This window comes from Prionailurus bengalensis, chromosome A1 (assembly GCF_016509475.1).
Source record: "Prionailurus bengalensis isolate Pbe53 chromosome A1, Fcat_Pben_1.1_paternal_pri, whole genome shotgun sequence".
NCBI lineage: Eukaryota > Metazoa > Chordata > Mammalia > Carnivora > Felidae > Prionailurus > Prionailurus bengalensis.
Window position 1 is genome coordinate 130,776,794 of NC_057343.1, and position 21,981 is coordinate 130,798,774.

At 36.3% G+C, this 21,981-nt stretch overlaps 1 protein-coding gene across 1 annotated transcript in view; it reads left to right on the forward strand.

Annotated features, from left to right (window-relative positions):
• IPO11 (importin 11) overlaps window positions 1-21,981 on the forward strand; it is a 204,015-nt gene that overhangs the window by 155,049 nt on the left and 26,985 nt on the right. Inside the window, exons 28-29 of the mRNA XM_043591102.1 lie at window positions 11,650-11,745; window positions 18,062-18,146. Coding sequence (XP_043447037.1) covers window positions 11,650-11,745; window positions 18,062-18,146 — 181 coding nt within the window. The remainder of the gene's footprint in view (window positions 1-11,649; window positions 11,746-18,061; window positions 18,147-21,981) is intronic.

Below are 21,981 nucleotides of genomic sequence, written 5' to 3' on the forward strand. Positions count from 1 at the left end.
AATTATATCTCACCAACACTAATGTTAATACGTGACAAATATTTGCCCTTAAACTACCCACACCCATTTTTTAAGACTTTTATTGATACATAAAGCACCTACAGGAGTAGACACGCTTGTGTAGCCACCACTCGTCAAGAAATAGAACCTTGAAACATGACATATATGTGGACATTTCTTGAACTTCTCAATTACATAAACACCAAAGTATTTAAGCTTTGAGATGGAGGAGGACCCACATGTACTTAGGGCATTTTTACTCAGTTATCTTTCCTGCATCACAACAATAACAATAAAATACGCTATATTTGTTTTTAAGGGGTGCAAAAATGGGAGAAAAAAAACCCTGAGGAACCTTTTACAAGGTTCTGAAAAACAGCTTTAATGCTAGGCCTTCCTACCAAATTGGTCCCCCAGACACTTAACCATGCCCTTTACTTGCTTTTTGTTACCAAAGCCCTCTTTTGATCATGTATCAGTTTTCTGGTGCACATTATCTTCATTTTGGTCTGAGCTGTGTGGTATACAGCACTTTTGCAGGAATTTAACTCCAAGCCACAAATATCTTTTCTTGTAACTTTAATGACAGCACATTGGCTTTTTTCATGTGTCTGGAAGGTGTGTGTGTGTGTGTGTGTGTGTGTGTGTGTGTGTGTGTGTATTCATGATTATATTGTATAGCTTTATCATCAACAGTGTCTAGCATTTACAATAGGAGGTCATATCCCCAACCACATAATTCTGAAATCTCTATTAAATTATTTTATACCCCTTTTTTAAAATCCAAAACTGCTCTGTCAAGTGACTCATATAAGCATCCAAAAGAAGCATTGCTGGGAGTTTTTAGCCCGATGTTTTTCCCACACAGTTCTGTACCATCAGTCATCATCTTTTTATGGAAACTTAGTGTTGTCATTGCATATTGTTTTTCAAAGCATAGTCTTTTCTCTTGAAAAATCACAGAAGGTGGTAGTTTCTTCTCATGTCATCATATGTAGATCATTATAGTTATTTCTTACTGTCTTAAAGATAATGGGCCTCTTTGTTTTGCTTCTATATGTGCACTCAAAAAATTAATTGAGGGAATAATTTATAATATAAAAAGCTTTTGTAAAGATTGTTGGATGTAAAAATCCAACTTTCATTTTAAAATAACTTCATGAATTTCCACCAAAAATTTTTTATCCTATTTCCTTGCCAGTATTTGTCAAGGGAACTAGATTTATTAACACTATTTTCCATGATCATGTAGAGAATTGCTGTGTAGAAAGGATATATGTTCCCATTTAAGTGACAAAAGTATTTGCAGCTAGGTCCTGGAAAATATCTAGAGAGGAAAAAAACCTTAGTATAAAAGTCACCAGTTTTGTATCCTCTAGTGTGGTAGAAATTCTGAGACAAGACTGATGAGTCAGGGCTTTCTTCTTTTGCCTTTTTCTTTCAATAAACTGCTGTTCTTTGCTTAATCCTATTAAACTATTACCAGAGAAGTATAATTAGGAGAATTTTTTATTTAGTTGTGGCTTATTGAAAGCTTAAAGTTTATGAGTTTCTTAAATTACCCTAATAGCTTCTTTGACCCCCTGTATTTAAAGTATAAGAATGCAAGACTTACTTCAAATATTAATTATTTGTGTGTGCTAAATAGTGTAATTGTGGTCTGGTTAGATCAGAGAAAATGCTAGAATGACTAAGATTCTGGTTTATTTTTTTCTTGGGTGTTCTATGAAAAACTGTTAAATCATCAAATTTTGATTATAAAACTATTCAGAAAAAGTAACTGATAATTTTGTGTTTCTGCATGCCTGTTTTCTTGCAAGGTCCAAGGGGATGAAGATATGATATAGATACAGGAGTCCATCACTTAACAGAGTTTGAAACACATGGCCCATGATGAATAGATCATTTCAATGAAAAATAGAACTATAAAATACTCAATACAAAAATGCTAATAAAAATTGGCTCATTAGAAAGAAACTGTTCATTAAGTCTAATATTGTTTAGGGTAATCAAATGAATATTACAAATTTCTTTTGTGCCTTTGGGGATTAAAACTTTTATTTTTCAAAGACTGTGTTTTGAACCTGTGTAGTTGGGTTCATAATAACACAAAAGTATAGAAATAATCTTAAACCAACATAGTAAACACATAAAAAGATGGATTGATTTTTTTGTTGTTGTTGTTACCAATTAGTTTTCAAAGGCAAAGAAAGATCGGTCTGCATGAATTTCCTGCAATTCACATACTCTACGGGTACTTTTATATACCCAGAAAATGCCTTAAGATGCCATAGTTTTAGAAAATACTAAGACAAGATTAAGAACTATAGTTTTTACTCATGTGTCTTTAACTGAAAAAGATGAGTTTATTGAAAGCTATGTGGAATTGTTTTAAACAGTCAAATAATATTTAATACTGTTTTTCATGCTCTCCTCTATTTAATGTTTATATGTGTGTAACGTCATTTATAATGCACTTAAAGAACAAAACAAGTGGATGTTTAAAAAAGCCTGTTTTCTTTTCTGTAGTATATTTGTAGCTTGTGTCTGTGTGAATAAATTAATGTATCTACCAAGTATGTGAAGTAAGAAAAGGAAGAGTATTTGTGACAAATAAAAAGGAAAAAAACGTTCAGGTTACTAATACTTTATCCCCTTTGGTTTTACTTTCATTCTCCTCTTTCACCCATGATGTTAACCTTTCTTTGCATTTTCTGAAATGAGTGTTTCAGAAATAGATTCCAACACAGCTCCGTCTGTTCTCTTTTCTGCTTCATGTTTAGTGTAATTAATTGTAATGTGTTATCTGTAACTCAACTATCCATACTTGTAATTTCCAAAAAAGATAAGTAAAAATAATATTGCCAAAAGAAAATGAGGGAGGGCAGTTCTTGAGCTTTGGGGGATCATCAATTCCCATGATTATTTATTGAGTGTTCACGTTATGCATAATGTCCTGTGGGACATAGAAAAATGTAACACATGGGTTCTGCTTACAGTTAACTTAGAGCAGACATGTGGGCATGAAAAATTAAAGGACATTGGGAGAAAGTAATAGATGGCACAGGAGTTGTGTGTAAATGAGATGTGCAGACGTTTTATGCTACTGGAAATTCCAAGGACAAAGCGCTTAGTTACAGTGAGTTAGAGTGGCCAGGGAAGACCTCCTGAAGAAGGAAGTGTAAATTACGGTGAATAGAAAAGGGAGGAAGAGCCTTGTGAGGAGCAGGAAGCGAGTAAGCAGATGTCTGAGCAGCTTTTCTATTCAGGAGATGATGACTTAACTGCCTGAAAGCCACGGAAGGAGGAGTAATGCAATATAACTTGGGAAAGGCGGGTTTATTAGAACTTGAAGTTCTTAAGGAGAAAGAATGAAATGTAAGAGACTGTAATAGCAGGCGCGCATTTGCCTCCTTGAAGTCATCATAATAAATGAGTTACGTCAGTTGGATCCCACTTAACATTGTGAAATGAAAATAAATTTATATCAAAATTAGGGTTTTTCTATTGACGAGGTGCAACTATCCTTATGATATCAGTGCAAAATGAGTTAACTTGAAAATGCTAAGATCTCAGGTGATGGTAGTGATAAGGATTCTGGGGGTCAGTGATGAGAATTGGAGAGGAAGAATTTGCCACTGCTTCTTTAGCACTGTCTGTCCATGTGACAGGATGCTCTCACTTCAGATAAATGCGACTTAATAAATCAGAGATACCTGTAAAATGGAGAAAGACACTGAGGATATCATAATTTGATTAAAAAGAAAAAAGGGTGGGCACCTGGGGGCTCAGTTAAACTTCTGACTTGATTTCTGCTCGGGTCATGATCTCATGGGTTTGTGAGTTTGAGCCCCTATTGGGCTCCAAGCTGACAGAGGGGAGCCTGCTTGGGTTTCTCTCTCTCTCTCTCTCTCTCTCTCTCTCTCTCTCTCTCTCTCTCTCTCTGCTCCCCCCCCCCCCCGCATGCACATGTACTTTTTCTCAAAATAAATAAACATTAAAAAAAAAAAAACATCTCATTTGTTGCTTGATTTCTTTGTCCTTCCTGCAGACTGTTAGTCAATAATGAGCTTTTGCACTTATAGCACAGCCTTTCTCAGTCTTTTCCTCTGAATTAGAGGACAGGTAACATTCAGAGGTGCAACACATGACCCTGTGAGCATTTAAAGTTATCTGCTTCCTTTAAAGTTAAAAGCTTCCTTTAGTTTCTGAGTTCCTTGTAGTAGCCATCTTTTTCCCCCAATATCAAAAGCTTTTTTTTCTTTTTTAATTTTAATTCCAGTATAGTTAACATATACTGTCATATAGGCTCCAGTGTGCATTATAGTGATTCAACAATTTTAGAGATTACTCAGTGCTCATCTTGATAATATACTCTGATCTTCTTCACGTATATCACCCATCCACCCACCTACCTCCCCTCTGGTAACCACCAGTTTTCTATAGTTAAGAATCCGGTTTTGGGGTTGTTTCTTTCATTTTTCCTTTGTTTTGTTTTGCTTCTTAAATTTCACATAAGTAAAAGCATATGGTATCTGTCTCTGACTGATTTCACTTAGTGTTATATTCTATAGATCCATCCCTTTTTTTTTTCCAAAGGCAAGATTTCATTCTTTTTCATGGCTCGGTAATAATCCTTTGTGTATATATACCACATCTTCTTTATCCATTCATCTATGGATGGACACTTGGGTTCCCTTCATAATTTGGCTATTGTAAATAATGCTACGGTCAACATTTGGGTGCATATATCATTCTGAATTAGTGTTTCACATTCTTTGGGTAAATAGTAGTGTAATTACCAGATCATATGGTAATTCTATTTTTAATTTTTTGAGGTAGCTCTAGACTGTTTGTCGCATGGCTAGGCCAGTTCGCATTCCCATGAACAGTGTACAGGGGTTCCTTTTTCTCCACATTCTTACTAACACTTGTTGTTTCATGTGTTGTTTTTTTTTTTTTATAGCCATTCCGACAGGTATGAGGTGATGATGTCATTATGGTTGTGATTTGCATTTCCCTGATGATTACTGATGTTGAGCGTCTTTTCATGTATCTTTTAGCCATCTGGATGTCTTCTTTGGAGAAATGCCTGTTCGCATTTTCTGCCCATTTTTAATTGGATTGTTTTTGGGTGTTGAGTTATGTAAGTTCTTAATATATTTTGTATACTAACCCTCTATTGGATATGTTATTTGCAAATATCTTCTCCCATTGAGTAGGTTGTCTTTTAGTTTTGTTGATTGTTTCCTTCACTCTGCAGAAGCTTTTTATTTTGATGTAGTCCCACTGGTTTATTTTTGCTTTTGCTTCCCTTGTCTCAGGAGACTTATCTAGAAAAATGTTGCTTTGGTTGGTGTCGGAGATATTACTGCCTGTGCTCTCCTCTAGGATTTTTATGGATTTAGGTCTTAAATTTAGGTCCTTAATCTCTTTTGAGTTTATCTTTGTGCATGGTGTGAGGAAGTGGCCCGGTTTCATTCTTTTGCATGTCGTTGTCCAATTTTCCAATTCCGCTTTTTGAGGAGACTGTTTTTTTTCATGTTACGTAGTCTTGGAGGTAGCCATTTTTTTGATCTCCAGTGCTTATCATGATGTCTAACACATATTAGGGACTCGTAAAATGTTTACTAAAACGAATTCATTTACTAAAATGAATGTTTAATAAAATAAATTAGGGACTCATAAAATGTTAACTGTGGTGATCCATTCACCAGGAAAGGTCAGCTAGGGTAAAATTACTTACTCGAGTCCTTATTTTTTTTTTTAATTTTGTTTTGAAAATAAATTGGTATCTTGGTATAAGCCTACCTTTTATTTATTAATACTCACTGAGCCAGTCTTCTCATATCTGCCCTAGTGATAATAGCAAGATGTCAAGTTTTGTCCGGAGTCAGCATTTTAATTTTTTAAAATCTCTTAAGTATTGTTTTTTCTGCTCTTCTGCTGTGCTGTGGAAGCTGTATACAGACTAGCATGGAGTTTAGCTATTCTTTTAAGAGTCTAGATTGTTGCATCCTTGTTCATGTGAACTGTCCCTTCTTGGTAAGCACGGGTTTAAGAGATTAAGAACAGGGTGAGATCTAAAATTACATGGTGAGGCTCCTGGGTGACTCACTGGCCTACTCTTGATTTTGGCTCTGGTCACAGTCTCGTGGTTCATGACTTCGAGCCCCGTATCAGGCTCTGTGCTCACAGCAGATCCTCTGTCTGTCTCCCTATCTCTGCCCCTCCCCCACTTGCTCTCTCTCTCTCCCTCAAATATGAGTAAATGTTTAAATAAATAAACGCACCTGGTTCATTCTAGCTACCTTCACTTCTTCCACATTATATGCTAGGTCTGATACTACATTTGAATGATGTGCACAAAGAGGACATTAGACGATGGCACAGTGAGAAGAATACTTATGAAGTGCTAAATATAACTAAATGTGTAGCTCAGAGGAAAGAAAAAACTCGGCTGTTTTTCACTGGGGGAAAAAAAAAAACCAACTAATTGTTGTCCTTTGCTAGAGAGGTTATATGTATAAGATTAAGTGAGTACAATGCCTTTTTCTCCCTTCTTTTCCTCCTCCAAATCTATTTTTCTTTCATTCCTGGTTTATAGCTCTCATTTGATTTGTTTCCATTTTAAATGTCTAATCACATTTTAAAGCATTTAATTCAGAAAGGTTGTCTAGTATGGGAAAATAAGAGTGATTCTTAATTTGTAAATGACAAGGGGTGAGAGAGTATTGTGCGAGTAAAAAGCGAAGCAAAGTGACAATTTGGTGAATATTCAAAGATTTTTAAAAATACTGTAGGTAAAATAAATATTTTAATTAAAAATATCTTTTTTAATGTTTATTCGTTTTTGAGAGAGAGAGAGAGAGACAGAGCACGAGCAGGGGGAGGGGTACAGAAAGAGGGAGACACAGAATCTGAAGCAGGCTCCAGGCTCTGAGCTGTCAGCACAGAGTCTGACACGGGGTTTGAACCCATGAACCGCCAGATCATAACCTGAGCTGAAGTCGATGCTTAACCGACTGAGCCACCCAGGCATCCCAAGAAATCTATTTTAGAGGCTTTGTTTTAACATGTTACATTTATGCATTTGGAGGTCATGTTTTTATAACAGCTTATTACAAAGGAGAAAAAAAATGATAACTTCTTAATGCTTATTTTTTTTTAAATAAATGGGTCTTCTGCGTGCCAGTAAGTGGAAGCCTCTTTTGGCTCTTTGTTATCCCTAATATTTGAGGGTACTTTTCCCAAACTGACTCATGAGTGGTAACGGCAGTACATCTTATGTGTTTGTTTGTTTCTTAACTTGAATGCTTTGAAAACAATTTTTGTGTAAAATAATTTCTGTTCCTGACCCCAGGACACGGCATGGATACTTCCATTTCCATTCTTCAGTCCTTCCTTCTCTCTCTCTTTTTTTTAATGTTTATTTTTGAGTGGGGGTATTGCAGAGGGAGCAGGGGATCTGAAGTGGGCTCTCCACTGACAGCAGAGACCTTTTTTTATTTTTATTTTTTTCAATATATGAAGTTTATTGTCAAATTGGTTTCCATACAACACCCAGTGCTCATCCCAAAAGGTGCCCTCCTCAGTACCCATCACCCACCCTCTCCTCCCTCCCACCCCCCATCAACCCTCAGTCCTCAGTTTTTAAGAGTCAGCAGAGACCTTTTTGAGAGTCCTCTCTTCCCATTCAGAGCCAGCCCATGTACCTTTCTACTCTGGGCTTTAGTCATTTTTCTCTTTTCTGAACTTGTAGTCTCTGGTCACCCCATCTTGGCACCTAATGGGTACTCCAGTGCAAGTATGGTTTTCCTGGTGTGTTGGAATTTAATCCCCCTCCCATTCGTAGGTCTCTGCCTCTGGTGTCCTTTTTGTGCAGAACGAGTCACGTTCCAGTGGAAAAAAAAAAGTGCCCACTGACTGAGGTTGCCTCACTTCACTTACCCCTACTAGACAGTCTGCTGGTAGAGCTGGATATCCAGGTGGGGACAGCGGAGGGAATAGGGAGGGTGAACACCACTGATTGCCAGACTGGCTTCTTCTCCAAGCCTGAATAAGCATGTGCAAGCTGAGCAGAGTTTGGACCTGTATCTTCTGACCTCTGTCCAGTCTTCTTCTATGGGTATCATTTTCCATTCTAAATTCTAATTTTCTTCTTTATCTCAGTCATTGATTATTTCTAGCTCCTGGCTTCACTTAAATCTCAGGTTCCTGAACTCTGTAGATTTCTCTCAGAACTTTTCAAGCTTCATTTTGGGTCCAGGAGTGTCATCTAAACAAACTCAACATTCATGAGAAAGAGGTGAAGTGATGCCTTTTGGCAAGAATTGTACAGTCAGAAGTTGACCCTATTCGTGCAGCAGTGTGATTATCAGCCTTGAAGTCTCTGTCCTCAGCCTTGAATGCTCTCGTGTAGTGAATGTGCATGTCCACAGAGGCTCAGTACTCTAGAACTATATAGTTTATTCACTCTATTGCTAATTACTTTTTTTCTAATTATGGCAGATATAGTACTTCCTTCCTTCTTCTCAGAAACATGTGCCCGTGCTGGTAACATCATCACTGATCAATATGATAATTTGCAGTAAAACCTATAATGATATGTTGTCAAATATATACCATTTTTTTCTCTTCCTTCTACAATTCCTTCCCTCCTACTTAACCTTCACCCACCAGTAGATCATGTTCACATTCAGATTGCCAGATATCTGTTAGGAAAATTCATGTTAAGTCTTTTGAGAAAGTACACAGTACTCAGAATTCCATTTCATTTTCTGGCAAAATTACCAGTTTTCCTAGAACGTGTTGGGGTTGATGCTTGTAGGTGATATGAGTAGAGAAGGCAGCTGCTTGCATGGATTGTCCCTCAATAATGCTGACATAAAGGCCTGGTAAACAAGCTTGAAAGCTGTAGTCTGGAGGATTTTTGTCTTTTTCAACTAATCAGTTGTTGCTAGCTTTCTGGAATGCTCCTGTGTTAAAAAGGAATCTCAGAACCTGCCTGCCTTATTAGCATTCTGTATTGGATCAGGGATGATTTACTCTGCAGTCAGAAGTGAAAATGTCCATATTCCCTCCATGTATCTGCCATACTTGAGTTCAGCCTTCCATTTGCAAACAAGGAGACCAATACTTAGAGAAATGAATTAACTGCATTCGGATCACACAGTTAGTGGGTGAAACTTTAGGCACAATTTTCATTTTCTAGTTTTGTTTTTTTCCCCTAGGGGTTGTTCCCTGAACTGAATAAGGCAGATTGTATGTGTCTTTCTTGAGAGATTTTTTTTAGTTCTTATATGAAGGAAATAGAGTGACTTAAAAAAATACATACTCCTGTAATAGGGTGTTAATATGTACATTAAAATGTATTAGAATGACATCGGGAGGCGCCTGGGTGTCACAGTACGTTGAACGTCTGACTTCGGCTCGGGTCATGATCTCACAGCTTATTAGTTCGAGCCCCATGTAGGGCTCTGTGTTTACAGTTCGGAGCCTGGAGCCTGCTTCCTATTCTGTGCCTCCCTCTCTTTCTCTGCCCCAACCCACTCGCATTCTGTCTCTGTCTCTCTCAAAAATAAATAAACATTTAAAAAAATTTTCTTAGAATGACATCAGCTGGTTATTACTTTTGCTTGACTGCTGACTTGTCTAAAATCTGATCCCATTTGCATGTACAGATAAAACATTTGACTTTACCAAGGCAGGAACATGACCCAAAATATGGTTACTTGGTATCTACTTTACTGAACATTTAAAACAATCATTCATGTTAATGCAGAATGAGAAACACTGTATATCTCTTATAGGAATGATACTAGAGAGAAACATGGTATATCTCTTATAGAAATGATACTAGAAGTTCCCTGGTGATGAACATTAGAATTTATTCAGTTAGTTTTAAATTCAAATAGTATAATTTAGTGTTTGAGTGGATGGTTATGGACTTCTACCTTTTAAAAGTTGGATTCATTAGGGACGCCTGGTGGCTCAGTCGGTGAAGCATCTAACTTTGGCTCAAATCACAATCTCACGGCAAGTTCGAGCCCTGTGTCAGGCTCTGTGCTAACACGTTAGAGCCTGGAGCTTCAGATTCTATGTCTCCCTCTCTCTCTTTGCCCCTCCCCTGCTCATGCTCTCTCTCTCCTTCAAAATAAATAAACATTAAAAAAAATTTAAAAGTCAGAATCATTAAAGAAAGTATAGTTAAATATGGTGCACCTGGGTGGCTCATTCTGTTGGGCATCTGATTCTTGTTTTCGGCTCAGGTCGTGGTCTCACGGGTTGTGAGATCAAGCCCCATCTTGGCTGTTTGCTAGGTGTAGAGCCTGCTTCACCTCTCCATGCTCGCTCACACTTTCCCTTTCAAACAAACAAACAAACAAAAACCAAGAAAATGTTAAAAAAAAAATTCGGTATCAGAGTAAAACTCCTTTAAGCTTTAAAGTGTTCACAGATGTACACGCTGTATATAGAACACTCCTGTCACCCCAAAAAGTTCCCTTGTGTCTCTTTCTCTAGCAACCACTGAACAAATAATTTTGCCTTTCAAGAAAGTCACATAAATGGAGGCCTACAATATGTAGTATTTTGAGTCTTTTATTCTCTTAGCATAATGCTTTTGAGATTTATCCAAGTTGTTGCATGTATCTTTAGTTCATTTTTTATTGCTGACAACTTTCTTTGAATAAGCTTCCTACAGTTTATCCATTCACTAGTTGATGGATATTTGGGTCATTTGTAGTGACCTACCATAAATGTTTACATTCACCTCTGAAGGTACTTGTTTTGGTCTTGGGTAAATACATAAGAATGGATTGCTGATTTGCATGGAGTGTGCTAACTTTATAAAAACTGCCATTGTGGTTTCTGAAATGGATACCGTTTTTTCATTCTTTGCAGCAATGTGTGTATGACATTGTTTTTCATCTTTGTCAGCACTTGGTATTGTCGCTCTTCTTAATTTAACTTTTAATCAAAATGTCTTTGAGGTTTTAATTTGCGTTTCTCTGATGACTAATAACACTGAACATACTTTCAAGTATTCGTATGCCATCTTTATATCTCTAGTGAAGTGTCTGTGAAAGTCTTTGCCAATTTTTAAATTGAGTGGTTGTCTTCTTGAGCTTTTAGAGGCCTTTATATGTTCTGGATTCAAATCCTTTGTCATACATATGTTTTACAAATACTTTTTTCCCAGTCGATGGCTTGTCTTTTCTTGGCATTGTCTTCGGAAGAAAAGAGATTTTTAATCTTAAACGTTTTTGTTATCTTTATCTTTTTAGCTATAAAATCAGCATAGGACTATTGTAATAAGAAAATATTAAAGTATATCTTTCCTATCTCTTTTATAAATACTTCTTATAATACTTTTGTAAATACTTTTTATAACTTATACTTCTTATAAATACTTTTATAAGTACTTTTTATAAATAAAAATCTCTTTTATATATACTTTTTTAAAAGTATATCTTTTCCTATCTCCTTTCTATTATAAGAAATATTTTGGAAGTTTGCTTTCCTTTTTTATTTTACTACTAAAATTTCTCTTGATGTTTAAAGGGATAATTAGAAAAAGAAAAGAAAAGAAAAAACTACTGGTTAAAATACTCCAGTTTAATTTGTTTTGCTCTTCTTTTATTTTAGTGTCATCCAAGATAAATTCTGTGGGATTATAAACATCTCAGTGGAAGGCTTACATGATGTCATGACAGAAGATCCTGAAACAGGAACTTACAAAGAGTAGGTGGATCATTTAATTGTACTTGAACTTGGGGAGGGTGGTAATTAATTATATCCTGAATCATTTTTGTTCACTACTACTATATAAGCACAGTGTGGTGGCTTTTTAATTTTGTCTTTCATAAAGAAAAAGTGGGGGGGGGGGGTTACTTGGGTGGCTCCATCAGTTAAGTGTCCGACTTCGGCTCAGGTCATGATTTCATAGTTCGTGGGTTCGAGCCTCACATCGGGCTCTGGGCTGACAGCTCAGAGCCTGGAGCCTGCTTCAGATTCTGTGTCTCCCTCTCTCTCTGCCCCTCCCTGACTCATACTCTGTCTCTCTCTGTCTGTCAAAAAATGAATAAATGTTAAAAAAAAAAAAAAATTAAAAAAAAAGAAAAAGTAGATTTCTTTTGCTTATAATTAGTTTGATCTTGAGATCAGCTTTACTTTGCTAAAGTGAAATGATAGATTGGACCTCTTTGGTCCAATAATCAGTTCATGATGTGGCATGAAGTTTTTAAAAAATAATCTATGTGTATGTTAGCGTATAAATTCCTTTTTTTAAGATGTTTTGAATATGTCCTTTTTTTTTAACTAACAAAGTTCCCCTGTCCATTAGGCAAGTTATGGGGAAAAGATGATTGAAAAGCATCCTGTATTTGTTGTATTTGTCTGGTAGAAGTACCCCTTTAAATATTAGAGTCATCTGGCACTCGACCAGTTTTAAAAGAGAACGGTTAGAATTAATGTTTTATGAGAATAGTTAAAATCATTTTATCAGAAATGCTGACACTCTCATGTAACTACAAATTTGAAATTTCATTTCATTGTATCCTTTGAAGTTAATAGATTTGCTATACCTTTTCTTGTTATTATTAATAAAGGGCATGTGTTTTATGATAAGCAATACTTAATGAGCTTTAAGACCGCTAGACTTTATGTCAGTAATATACTGAGTCAGTTTTCTTTGTTCTTTATAAACAATCTATAGGAAATGGGAACGGTTGCCATTGAACATTTTGTTGAAAAACATGGAAAGCAAATATACATTGTTGAATCTTATTCAACATACGTAGACATAATGGGTTTGGCATGTAAACTTGCTTTCAAGAATGTAGGAGTTCAGATGAAGTGGAGCGTTCAAACTTTTGTGATCACAACCAAAATAAGAAACCATGCGTGTAGGCAGGGTTTTTTAAAGTTAACATAGGGTTTATGCCACATGACTATAAATATTGTATATTTATGCATAATATACATAACATACATACATACACGTATGTACATAATATACATAACATACATACATGACAAAGTTTGCAACTGTTTATGAAGTGTTCAGGATATAAACAAATGTTCCTTGTCCTCTTTGGAATATATAATTTAGTTAGGGGGAGGGTGTAAAATGGAACACTGGTAATGAGTAAAGACCATTATATCTGTTTTGAATAAAGCACACAAAATAGTAGAATTCTGGGTTGTGGTTTAATAGGAAGACAAGGAAAAGGCACTGTATGTTAGAGTCTTCAGGAAAGGATAGGACTTAGGGTATAGGAAGTGGACATTATGATAGAATGGTGCAAATGCAAAGGATGAGGGTCAGGAAGTTGTTAGGAATAAAGTTTAGAAATTGGTGTAATTTCATTATTTTAAAGATTAGGTTACAGAGACTCAGAAAAGTGCAGTGACCCAGCCGTTTAGTGGAGTTGTCAAAACTAGAATCATGCTGTTCTGACTCAAGATGTCCACTCAGCCAGGAAGAAGGTTTTGGTTTGGAAGAGGAAAGTGTTGAACGTAAGGAGGGCAGACTGACTAGGATACTGTTATGGGGATCCAGACTAGAAAGGCCTAGACTTGAGGGGTGGGGTGCCTGGGTAGCTGGGATGTAAAACCCCTGTTTTGTTCCCCAGAATTGTTTGGTCGTTGCTTTTTCCCTGGGGCTGGTATTTGGCATGTGGAAGCACAGTGTAGAAACTGTTTTCCTAACTTTTCTAAGTTTCTAAGAGAGGTTAGACAAGATCTCTGATAATCTTCCTATTCTGTAATTCTGTGAATTAAATAGAGTTCTAGAAATTACAGTTCATTCAACTGTAGGGTATAAGTAGACTTTCAGAAAATGGCACGTGAGAAACATGAAATATTTACTTCTGTAGCTAACTTAGCCTCCAGCTTCCCTTTCTGTTTATTGGAACAGTTTATCAGAACAGTTTATTCAACTTTATTTAATATTTTTAGTTCTGTTGAATTCCCGTTGTAGTTTCAGTATAGAGTAAAGTAGAAGAAAGAAAGAAAACCCTGTTTTTTTCACCTCTGTAAGTAGTATGTTAGTTGGGGTTTTCCATATAGACAGAGCCGATATATATTAAAGGGAGAGAGAGAATGCCAGAGAGACTTATATTTATTGTTCTATGCTTAGAATCACATAAATATCAATATTATAAAGTGTTGGTTCATGTGATTTTGGAGGCTGAGAAGTCCCAAGATCCTCATTTGGCAAACTAGAGACCCAGGAGGGCTAATGGTATAGTTTCAGTCCAAGTCCAAAGTCCTGAAAAGCAGGAGAGCCAGTGTTGTAAGTTCTAGTCTAAGTGAGAAAACCAGAGAAGACTAATGTTCCAACTAAAAGAGAGTTTGAATTCTCTTTTAATTAGACCTTTTTTTTTTGTTCAAGCCTTCAAGTGATGGATTGAGGCCCACCCACACTGGGGAGGGCAATCTGCTTTACTCAATGTCCACATTCATGTGTTAATCTCATCTAGAAACACCCAGAATAATATTTAACCAAATACCTGGGTGCCTTTTGGTCCACAGTAAAGAAGCCTGGTTGACACATCATCTCTTTATTCAGACTTGTTTATGGCAGGCAGTGTACTGTGTGAGGAAACACTGAGGCTCTGTCCTGAGAGCGTTCCCTGCCTAGAAGGGGAAATGGGGACCTGTGGAGCAGTACCTGCTACAGGTGAAGAAGGGTTCTGGGGGAAACTGCGAATAACTCCAGAGAAAATGTAGTGGATTAGAACCAACTAGTAAAGTAACTTGAAACGGATTTCAGAGTAGCTTGTGTAGTTAGTGGAGGTTCATTGGCAGTGCTGAGAACAGATGTGTACTTCAGAATGGTCACTTGAGTGCAGTGTAGGGGATGACTGGGAGGGATGGAAAGACTCACAGTGAGTGGTCTTAGATCAATGAAGCATCCTGGGATGCTTGTTAAGATTGCACACTTCCCTTCCCCAGTCCAGACCCATTATATCCAAATTCCTAGGGCTAAGGCAGTAGAACCTGCATGGTAAACAGGAACCCAGGAGAGTCATATGCCCTGTAAAAATTGTGAATATGCTGCCTGGGAGATGGGGAAGCCCTTCAGGAACTGTTGTACTACTCCTGGTGAGCACTGTTGATATGAATTTGAGGTAGATTGTAGAGGAAGGACTGGGAAGAAATGATGACAGGTATTTTGTAACTGTAAGTTTGTATTATTTGACCCGCGTGACCCATTTTGGTCCACCCCTCACCGCTTTCCCAACTCTGGCAACTACCAGTCTGTTCTCTCTCTGAATGTTGTTTTTAGTTTGATGTATACTTCCAATTGTGTGTTTTTGCTTTTGTTGTCTTTGTTTTGGAGTTAGATCCAAAAAGAGTCATCATCCGAAGACTGATGTCAAGGAGCTTACTTACCACTTATGTTTTCTTCTAGGAGTTTTGGTTTCCGGTCTTAACATTCAAGTCTTTTATCCATTTTGGGTTAATTTTTGTGTCTGGCATAAGATAGTGGTTCAGTTTCATTCTTTTGCATTTCTTTATACGTTTGTATTTTAGTAGAAATAATTCATTAAACCAGGAAAATATATTACTGAGCCTTGAGATTTGCCTTCTGCTTGTCTTTGGTGAGAGTGCTTTCCCTTTTGTTCCTGAAAAAATATTTCATTTTTAGGCACATTGGGAAAAGAAATTGACAACCCCTTGCCAAAGTTAGGAAGTAAAAAGAACGACAGGATTCAGCCAGCATTTTCATGTAGAATTGGCTAGAATTTTTTAAACATGCTTCTATTGAAAGACCAGGGGAATAGGACTGCTGTGATTGCTTCTGGAGGCACTGGCTCTGGGATCAGCTTTTACTGAAGCAAATGGTGATGTCGAAGCATTTAGTGGCATGGAAGAAGAAGATACTGGACAAATTCAGGGTTCTTTTAGGAAGGAGACATAATCAACCAAAGTGTCCACTCCAGAGACCACTTGAATAATATTGTCAGTTTGAGTTTCATTGTGACTTTTTAGAAGTGAGTTTGTTTAGATTAAGTGAGTTTGTTTTATTGCATGTACCTTTTAAATTAGAAATGATTTAAAGGGTTCCATGTTGCATGCTAACATAGTTGGTTGTGTTTCATTGGTTGGCGTTTCTTATCAGGAAAGTTTCTGATTTAGTGGTCTACAGTGCCTGAATCTGTTCAGTGAGGGGGTGTGCGCTGTGAGAGGTGGCTGGCTGCCTGTGTTCTCATATTAGTCTTCCCTATTTTAAACTGTTACTATTTTATTACTATTATTACATTCTTGGTCCACATGCCTTTTATATAAATCATGATTCCTTATCCTTAATCTTTGTCAAAAAAATAAGATTTGACTTTTAATTAGAAATTTTCCTGCAGGAGAGAATTTCATCTTTGGGTTTTTCAAATTCACTTTTTTCCCCCACTTTACACCTTCCAGAGACCCAAATGAATACAGTTTGCAGAATTGCAAAGGAAAAATATTCTGCCCTCTCAGTAATTTTTAGTCAGTGAAGAGAAAATATATGTGTAAATGTATATTTATATTCAGAATATACTCCATTATTTATGTGATAAATCATTTAACTTAGAGAAGAGAGAGCAGAGATTTTTTTTTTTTTTTTTTAAGTTCATTTATTTCGACAGCGGTAGAGGGGCAGAGAGAGAGAGAGAATCCCAAGCAGGGTCTCACTGTCCGTGCAGAGCCTGATGCAGGCTCTAACTCAAGAACTGTGAGATCATGACCTGAGCCTAACTCAAGAGTCTGATGCTTAAGCAACTGAGCCACCCAGACATCCTGAGATTTTTTTACTCTACAAGTGAATGAACAGATTTTGGAATATGATGAAGGAAGGAGATCCACATTCATTGCAGTTAGAATTCAGATCTGCAGCAGACATAAAATAGCTAGTATAGGAACTCCTTTTTATTCAGTTCTAAGATACAAACTGGGATTGAGATTGTTTACTACACATTTCACTTTACTGAATCGTGTTTGGGCTGGGATAATTCATAATTTCTCACTTTGTGCTAGGATTCCTTGGCCAACGAGTTGTGTTACATCATAGTATATCATGGTGGATGAAAGCATTGCAGCTTCGAGAGGTTAAGACCATGCAGTCAGTGAGTTAGAGATTAAGCTCTTGCTGTTCCTGATTGCAGTTTAAGTTTCTTACCATTTTATCGTACCAGTGTGCACTGACTGGGTCTTAGGTAGTTGTTGCAAAAATTGTTTTCTTTAGTGGTGAGGAATGGGAAGGGAGACTCATGTCCCCTGTAAGAGTGAGCCTGATCAAGTTTCTGGTGTCAGCCCTTGTCTTTAACCTTGAATTAAAAGCTATTTACACAACTGAGTTAAGAATTAGGTTTCTTCTGTACATACAAAAAGATAGAAGAGAAACCAAGCTTTCTTTGCCCCAGTTTATTAGTTAGAAACCTATGACTGATAAATTACTGAATTGCACTATTCTAAATTAGGAAGCAGTGAGGTTTATTCCATCAATTTGATTCACTAGACAATATTTATTTCTTATCTCCCTGGAAGAGAGAAACTATTGACTGAATAGGAAACTATATTTCTATTATCTCTGTTAATGGTGAAGAGCAGTCGTGCAGATAATCAAAATGAAATGATTTATAACTGTCCTGCATGTACAAGTGCTATCAAGGACAAGTTCCTTATAGCATAGTAATGTCACTTGAAGAACAGAGTAGCTTATTGCATAATTAGTATTGTTTTAATGATGGTATTGTTTGAATTACTGCTATTATGACAAGTGACGTTTGGTTTAAAAATCACATATACATAAATTCCTTGCAACTTGCTACCTTAAATTCTCAAGTAAAATGTTCTATGGTATTTTTGTGTGACCCTTTTTTTTTAAAAGTGAGGTGTATTTTTGTAGTTAAATCTTTGTGTGCAGTTAAATATTTTTTAAAATTATGAATCTAACTTATCTAGCTATTCCTCACATTTCGGACATAGAAACAATGTTCTGAGTGATTTTCAGGGTTTGTTTTAACATGTTATGGACATTTTTGATTTATTTAAAACATTTTTTTTAATGTAGCTGTATGTTAATGTCTCATCTTGAAGAACCAAAAGTAACAGAAGATGAAGAACCACCCACAGAACAGGATAAGAGAAAAAAAATGGTAAGTTACCAAAGCTGCTTTTAAAATTTGGGAGAGCTATATATTATCACATTCTTTAGGTCTGAAAGAAACTGTCTGTTGGTCCATTCATCCACCTTTCGATCTCTTTTCCCATCCCTTATGTAGAATTAATGTAAGCTGAGCTTTGAAATTTGGAGTGTACTCCTAACACAGATACATTTTGCTCCTCGTACGTGAAGTAGAGTTTAACTCTTAATCTGAAATCACTTTTTCTTGTCTTAGGAGAACAGAAGATTTACTCTTTCACTTATCGAAAACCTGTGACCCTCAACACATTTAAGTTGTGATGCATGTTCTTCTGTTTTTAGGAGATTTACTGAAATTGCTTCATGAATTTTCGCAATGAATTTTTTCTCAGATAATCACAGGCCTCTATAAAAATTACCTTATATTAACTGCTAGGTAGGAAAATAAATCAGAAACACCTAAAATATTTTGCCTTTAAAATTATTTATAATCTTGAACTTCTAATTATTTACTGTGACCCATGAATATAAAAATCGCTACATAAGTAAACTTCTTCCCATTTCCTCTTGGAATCCATTCTAGTCTCCTGGCCTCACCAATATTAATCTTGTGCTTTGTTTCCTCATTTGTACTTGAGAACGACGCTAATATCCCTCGAAAGTAGAGTAACTAAATTAATATATGAAATGGACATTGGATGATGCCGAACAGCTAGTAATTAGGGGTGTCTCATTATTTTAGCTGTCATTATTTCAGGCTGCTTGCGATGTTCCCTCCTCGAAATACTTACGCCTCACTAACCCTCAGGGGCTTCACCTTCAGTGTATAGCTGGTGCTGCGCTGCTCTGACAGCCTGCTTTTAAACTGTGCTATGGTTTAATCCGTTTTACTTGGCATTTTCATTAGGGTGACGATAGCCTTTCAGTATCATCTAACAGTTTGTCTTTTCTCTTTTCTCACCTCCGCTATTTTAAGCATTAAAAATATAATTGGTGTTACAGAAAAATACAACGTCTTCCTTCATAGGATTCTAAACTTGTAATGAGTAATGGGTATTCTGCTTCTGTTCATTTGTCAGCTTTTGTGCACACTCTGTTCACATCCTGTAGTCTGGTAGATCTACTCAGATCTGTTTTTCATCCTGTAGGAATCCTCAGTAACATCATATAGTACTAATTGTAATCCTAACTTGATTTTGAAGGCAAGTGAAACATCTTAAAGAGCAGTGTAAAAGCATAGTTTCAGAAATAGCACTTTAAGTTCCTTGATTCAGTTTTGTGATTTTAAATACTATTTGAGAGCTGATTATTTTACCATTATTGTTCTAATCATAGGCAGTAATAATTTACAGAAAAATCATTATTTTTTCAAATGTTTGATTTTGTTTGAAATCAGTCGTCACAGTAGCTTTTCAGTGTAGATTTATATTGTCATCTCTACTAAGGTGGACTAAGCTATATCTTAGTCTTGATGCTGAGGATACCACAGTATTGATGGTTAATGCTGGGATCACATATCTTAGCCTTGAATAAGTCTAATTGTGAATACCATGAGAATTTTTCAGTAACTTTTCAGTAACAATATTAGTTGGACTGTATCTTCAGGGCTACAAGTATAAATAATGCATTTTCTTTCAGTAATTATATTGTTCGACTGTGTTATGTTTATCATTAGAAATTTTTTAAGAACTAGCTAAATGTCCCTTGGTTATAATTTTAAAAAGTGGAGGTGTTTCCTGGTAAGTGATTCTGAATTATTATTTAAAAGAAAAACCAGTCTAGTGTCAAAGGGTTTTTCATATTAAGTGAAAATATTTACTTACAAGGAAGAAAAAGTACAGCTGCTTGGTTCCAAGACTGCATGATTGAAAGTTTGATTTACTTACTGTTATTGTTGTCTTCAAGTGGTCCCAAAATGTGGTGTCTGCATTTCAGTAGCTGCTTTGGCAGAGGATAGCCAGCAGTGATGGAAATTCGGGAAAGTGGTTGATCAGCTTACATCAAATTATGACCATTCTCATGGTTCGTTTTAAATAAGGATGGAATTGCCATTCAGGAAAGCTATGAAGCTGTCCAGACTTTTTGATTTTGTCCACTTTCATTCATCTCCTGTCTATACTACCTGTTTGGGGGGAATTAACAGAAGATCAAATGCAGCTCAAAGCATTTCATTTAATTTCTAAGGTCTCTCCCTATCTGGTATGCTCTAGGAGTAGAATGACAATTTTGTGACCTCTTCCATAAAGAATTAAGCTAGTACAGGGGTGCCTGGGTGGCTCTGTTGGTTAAGTGTCCGACTTCAGCTCTGGTCATGATCTCGCCATTTGTGGGTTACAGCCCTGCCCTGGGCTCTGTGCTGACAGTTACAGCCTGGAGCCTGCTTCAGATTCTGTATCTCTGTCTCTCTCTGCCCCTCCCCTTTTTTTCCAAAGGAATGTTTTAGAATCTCATCTTACTTACCCTTAAAATAGTTTAATGACCAGATACTGATGAGGAAACCAGGCCACAGAGAAGTAACCTCTTACTCAAGAGTTACAAATTTAGGTAAAGGCTGAAATTAGAACTGAGCTTTCTTGACTCCTAGCCTGAGGCATTCTTTATGATTTTGATTTCTAAAATTTCTGTAGGTTTTCTAAATGTTTTCAGAAATCGCACGTACCATTTTGCTAAAATTGCAGAATTCATGAGAACTGCACGTTTGAGGGGAAGTTTACCAGCTTCAAATACAGCTCAGCTACCATAAGTCACTGGATTGGAATTAGATCTGTAGAGTTAGTATAGTTTGTCATGTCTTGTGGTAGCATGGCTAGGAAACAGGTAGTTAATTAATTTGTACATTTGCTTTACTTTGACAATTAAATGTAGTTTGCAGTTATTGACACAACTGTAACCAAGAGCTAAAGAAATGACTGTGAGGAATGCCCAATTTCAGGGAGGACATTAATGATAATTCACACAGATGGTAATTATTTTGTAACAATGAGTATTTACTATATTTAAGTATTAAATCTTTATGTACTTGTTGAGTGCCCACTACATAATACACTATTGTTGAAATTGAGGATATTGGAGTGAACAAAATATATAAACCCTAAGGGTAATGGAGCTTATAGTCTTAAGAAATTATTTATGTATATTAACAATGTCAAGTTTATGAAGGTTTATTAGATTAAGTAATAAATATCACAGTTTTCTAAATTTGTACTGTGTTCATGAAACTTGGAAGTTCTGTATATATAGTGTTCCTAAGAAGTATTTTTTACCCTGTTTTAATAAATCAGTTAAAGAATGTAGCTGGGGTTTTGTCCCCCTCACTTCTTTGACAATAACTTTTTTCTCTTTTCCTAGTGTTAATAGATGTTTGCAGGCCTCCTATTTGATTAATTTTTTCAAGAGAAATACCATTTCTCTTGACCAACACTTTTTAAGATCATTTATACTTGCAGTGAGTTTGATCTGTTTTTCATCTTTTAGGTACACTTATGGGAATGTGTCTTTTTTTTTTTTAAGTATATTATTTTGAGAGAGGGAGAGAGCAGAGGAGGGGCAGAGAGAGAGGGAGATCAAGAATACCAAGCAAGCTCCACACTGTCAGCTCAGAGCCGATGCAAGGCTCAGTCTCATGAACCATGAGATCATGACCTGTGCTGAAATCAAGAATTGGACACTTAACCAACTGTGCCACCCAGGTGCCCCCTATATGGGAATATATCTTATATCTTAATGTATTTTAGAAGAAATATTTAGAACTATCTTCCCTGTAGTCCAAAAGTATGAACTATTGTTTTTCCATTATTTGTCTCAAGTATATTAGAATTGAAAACATTTATGCCATATTACAAACCAGT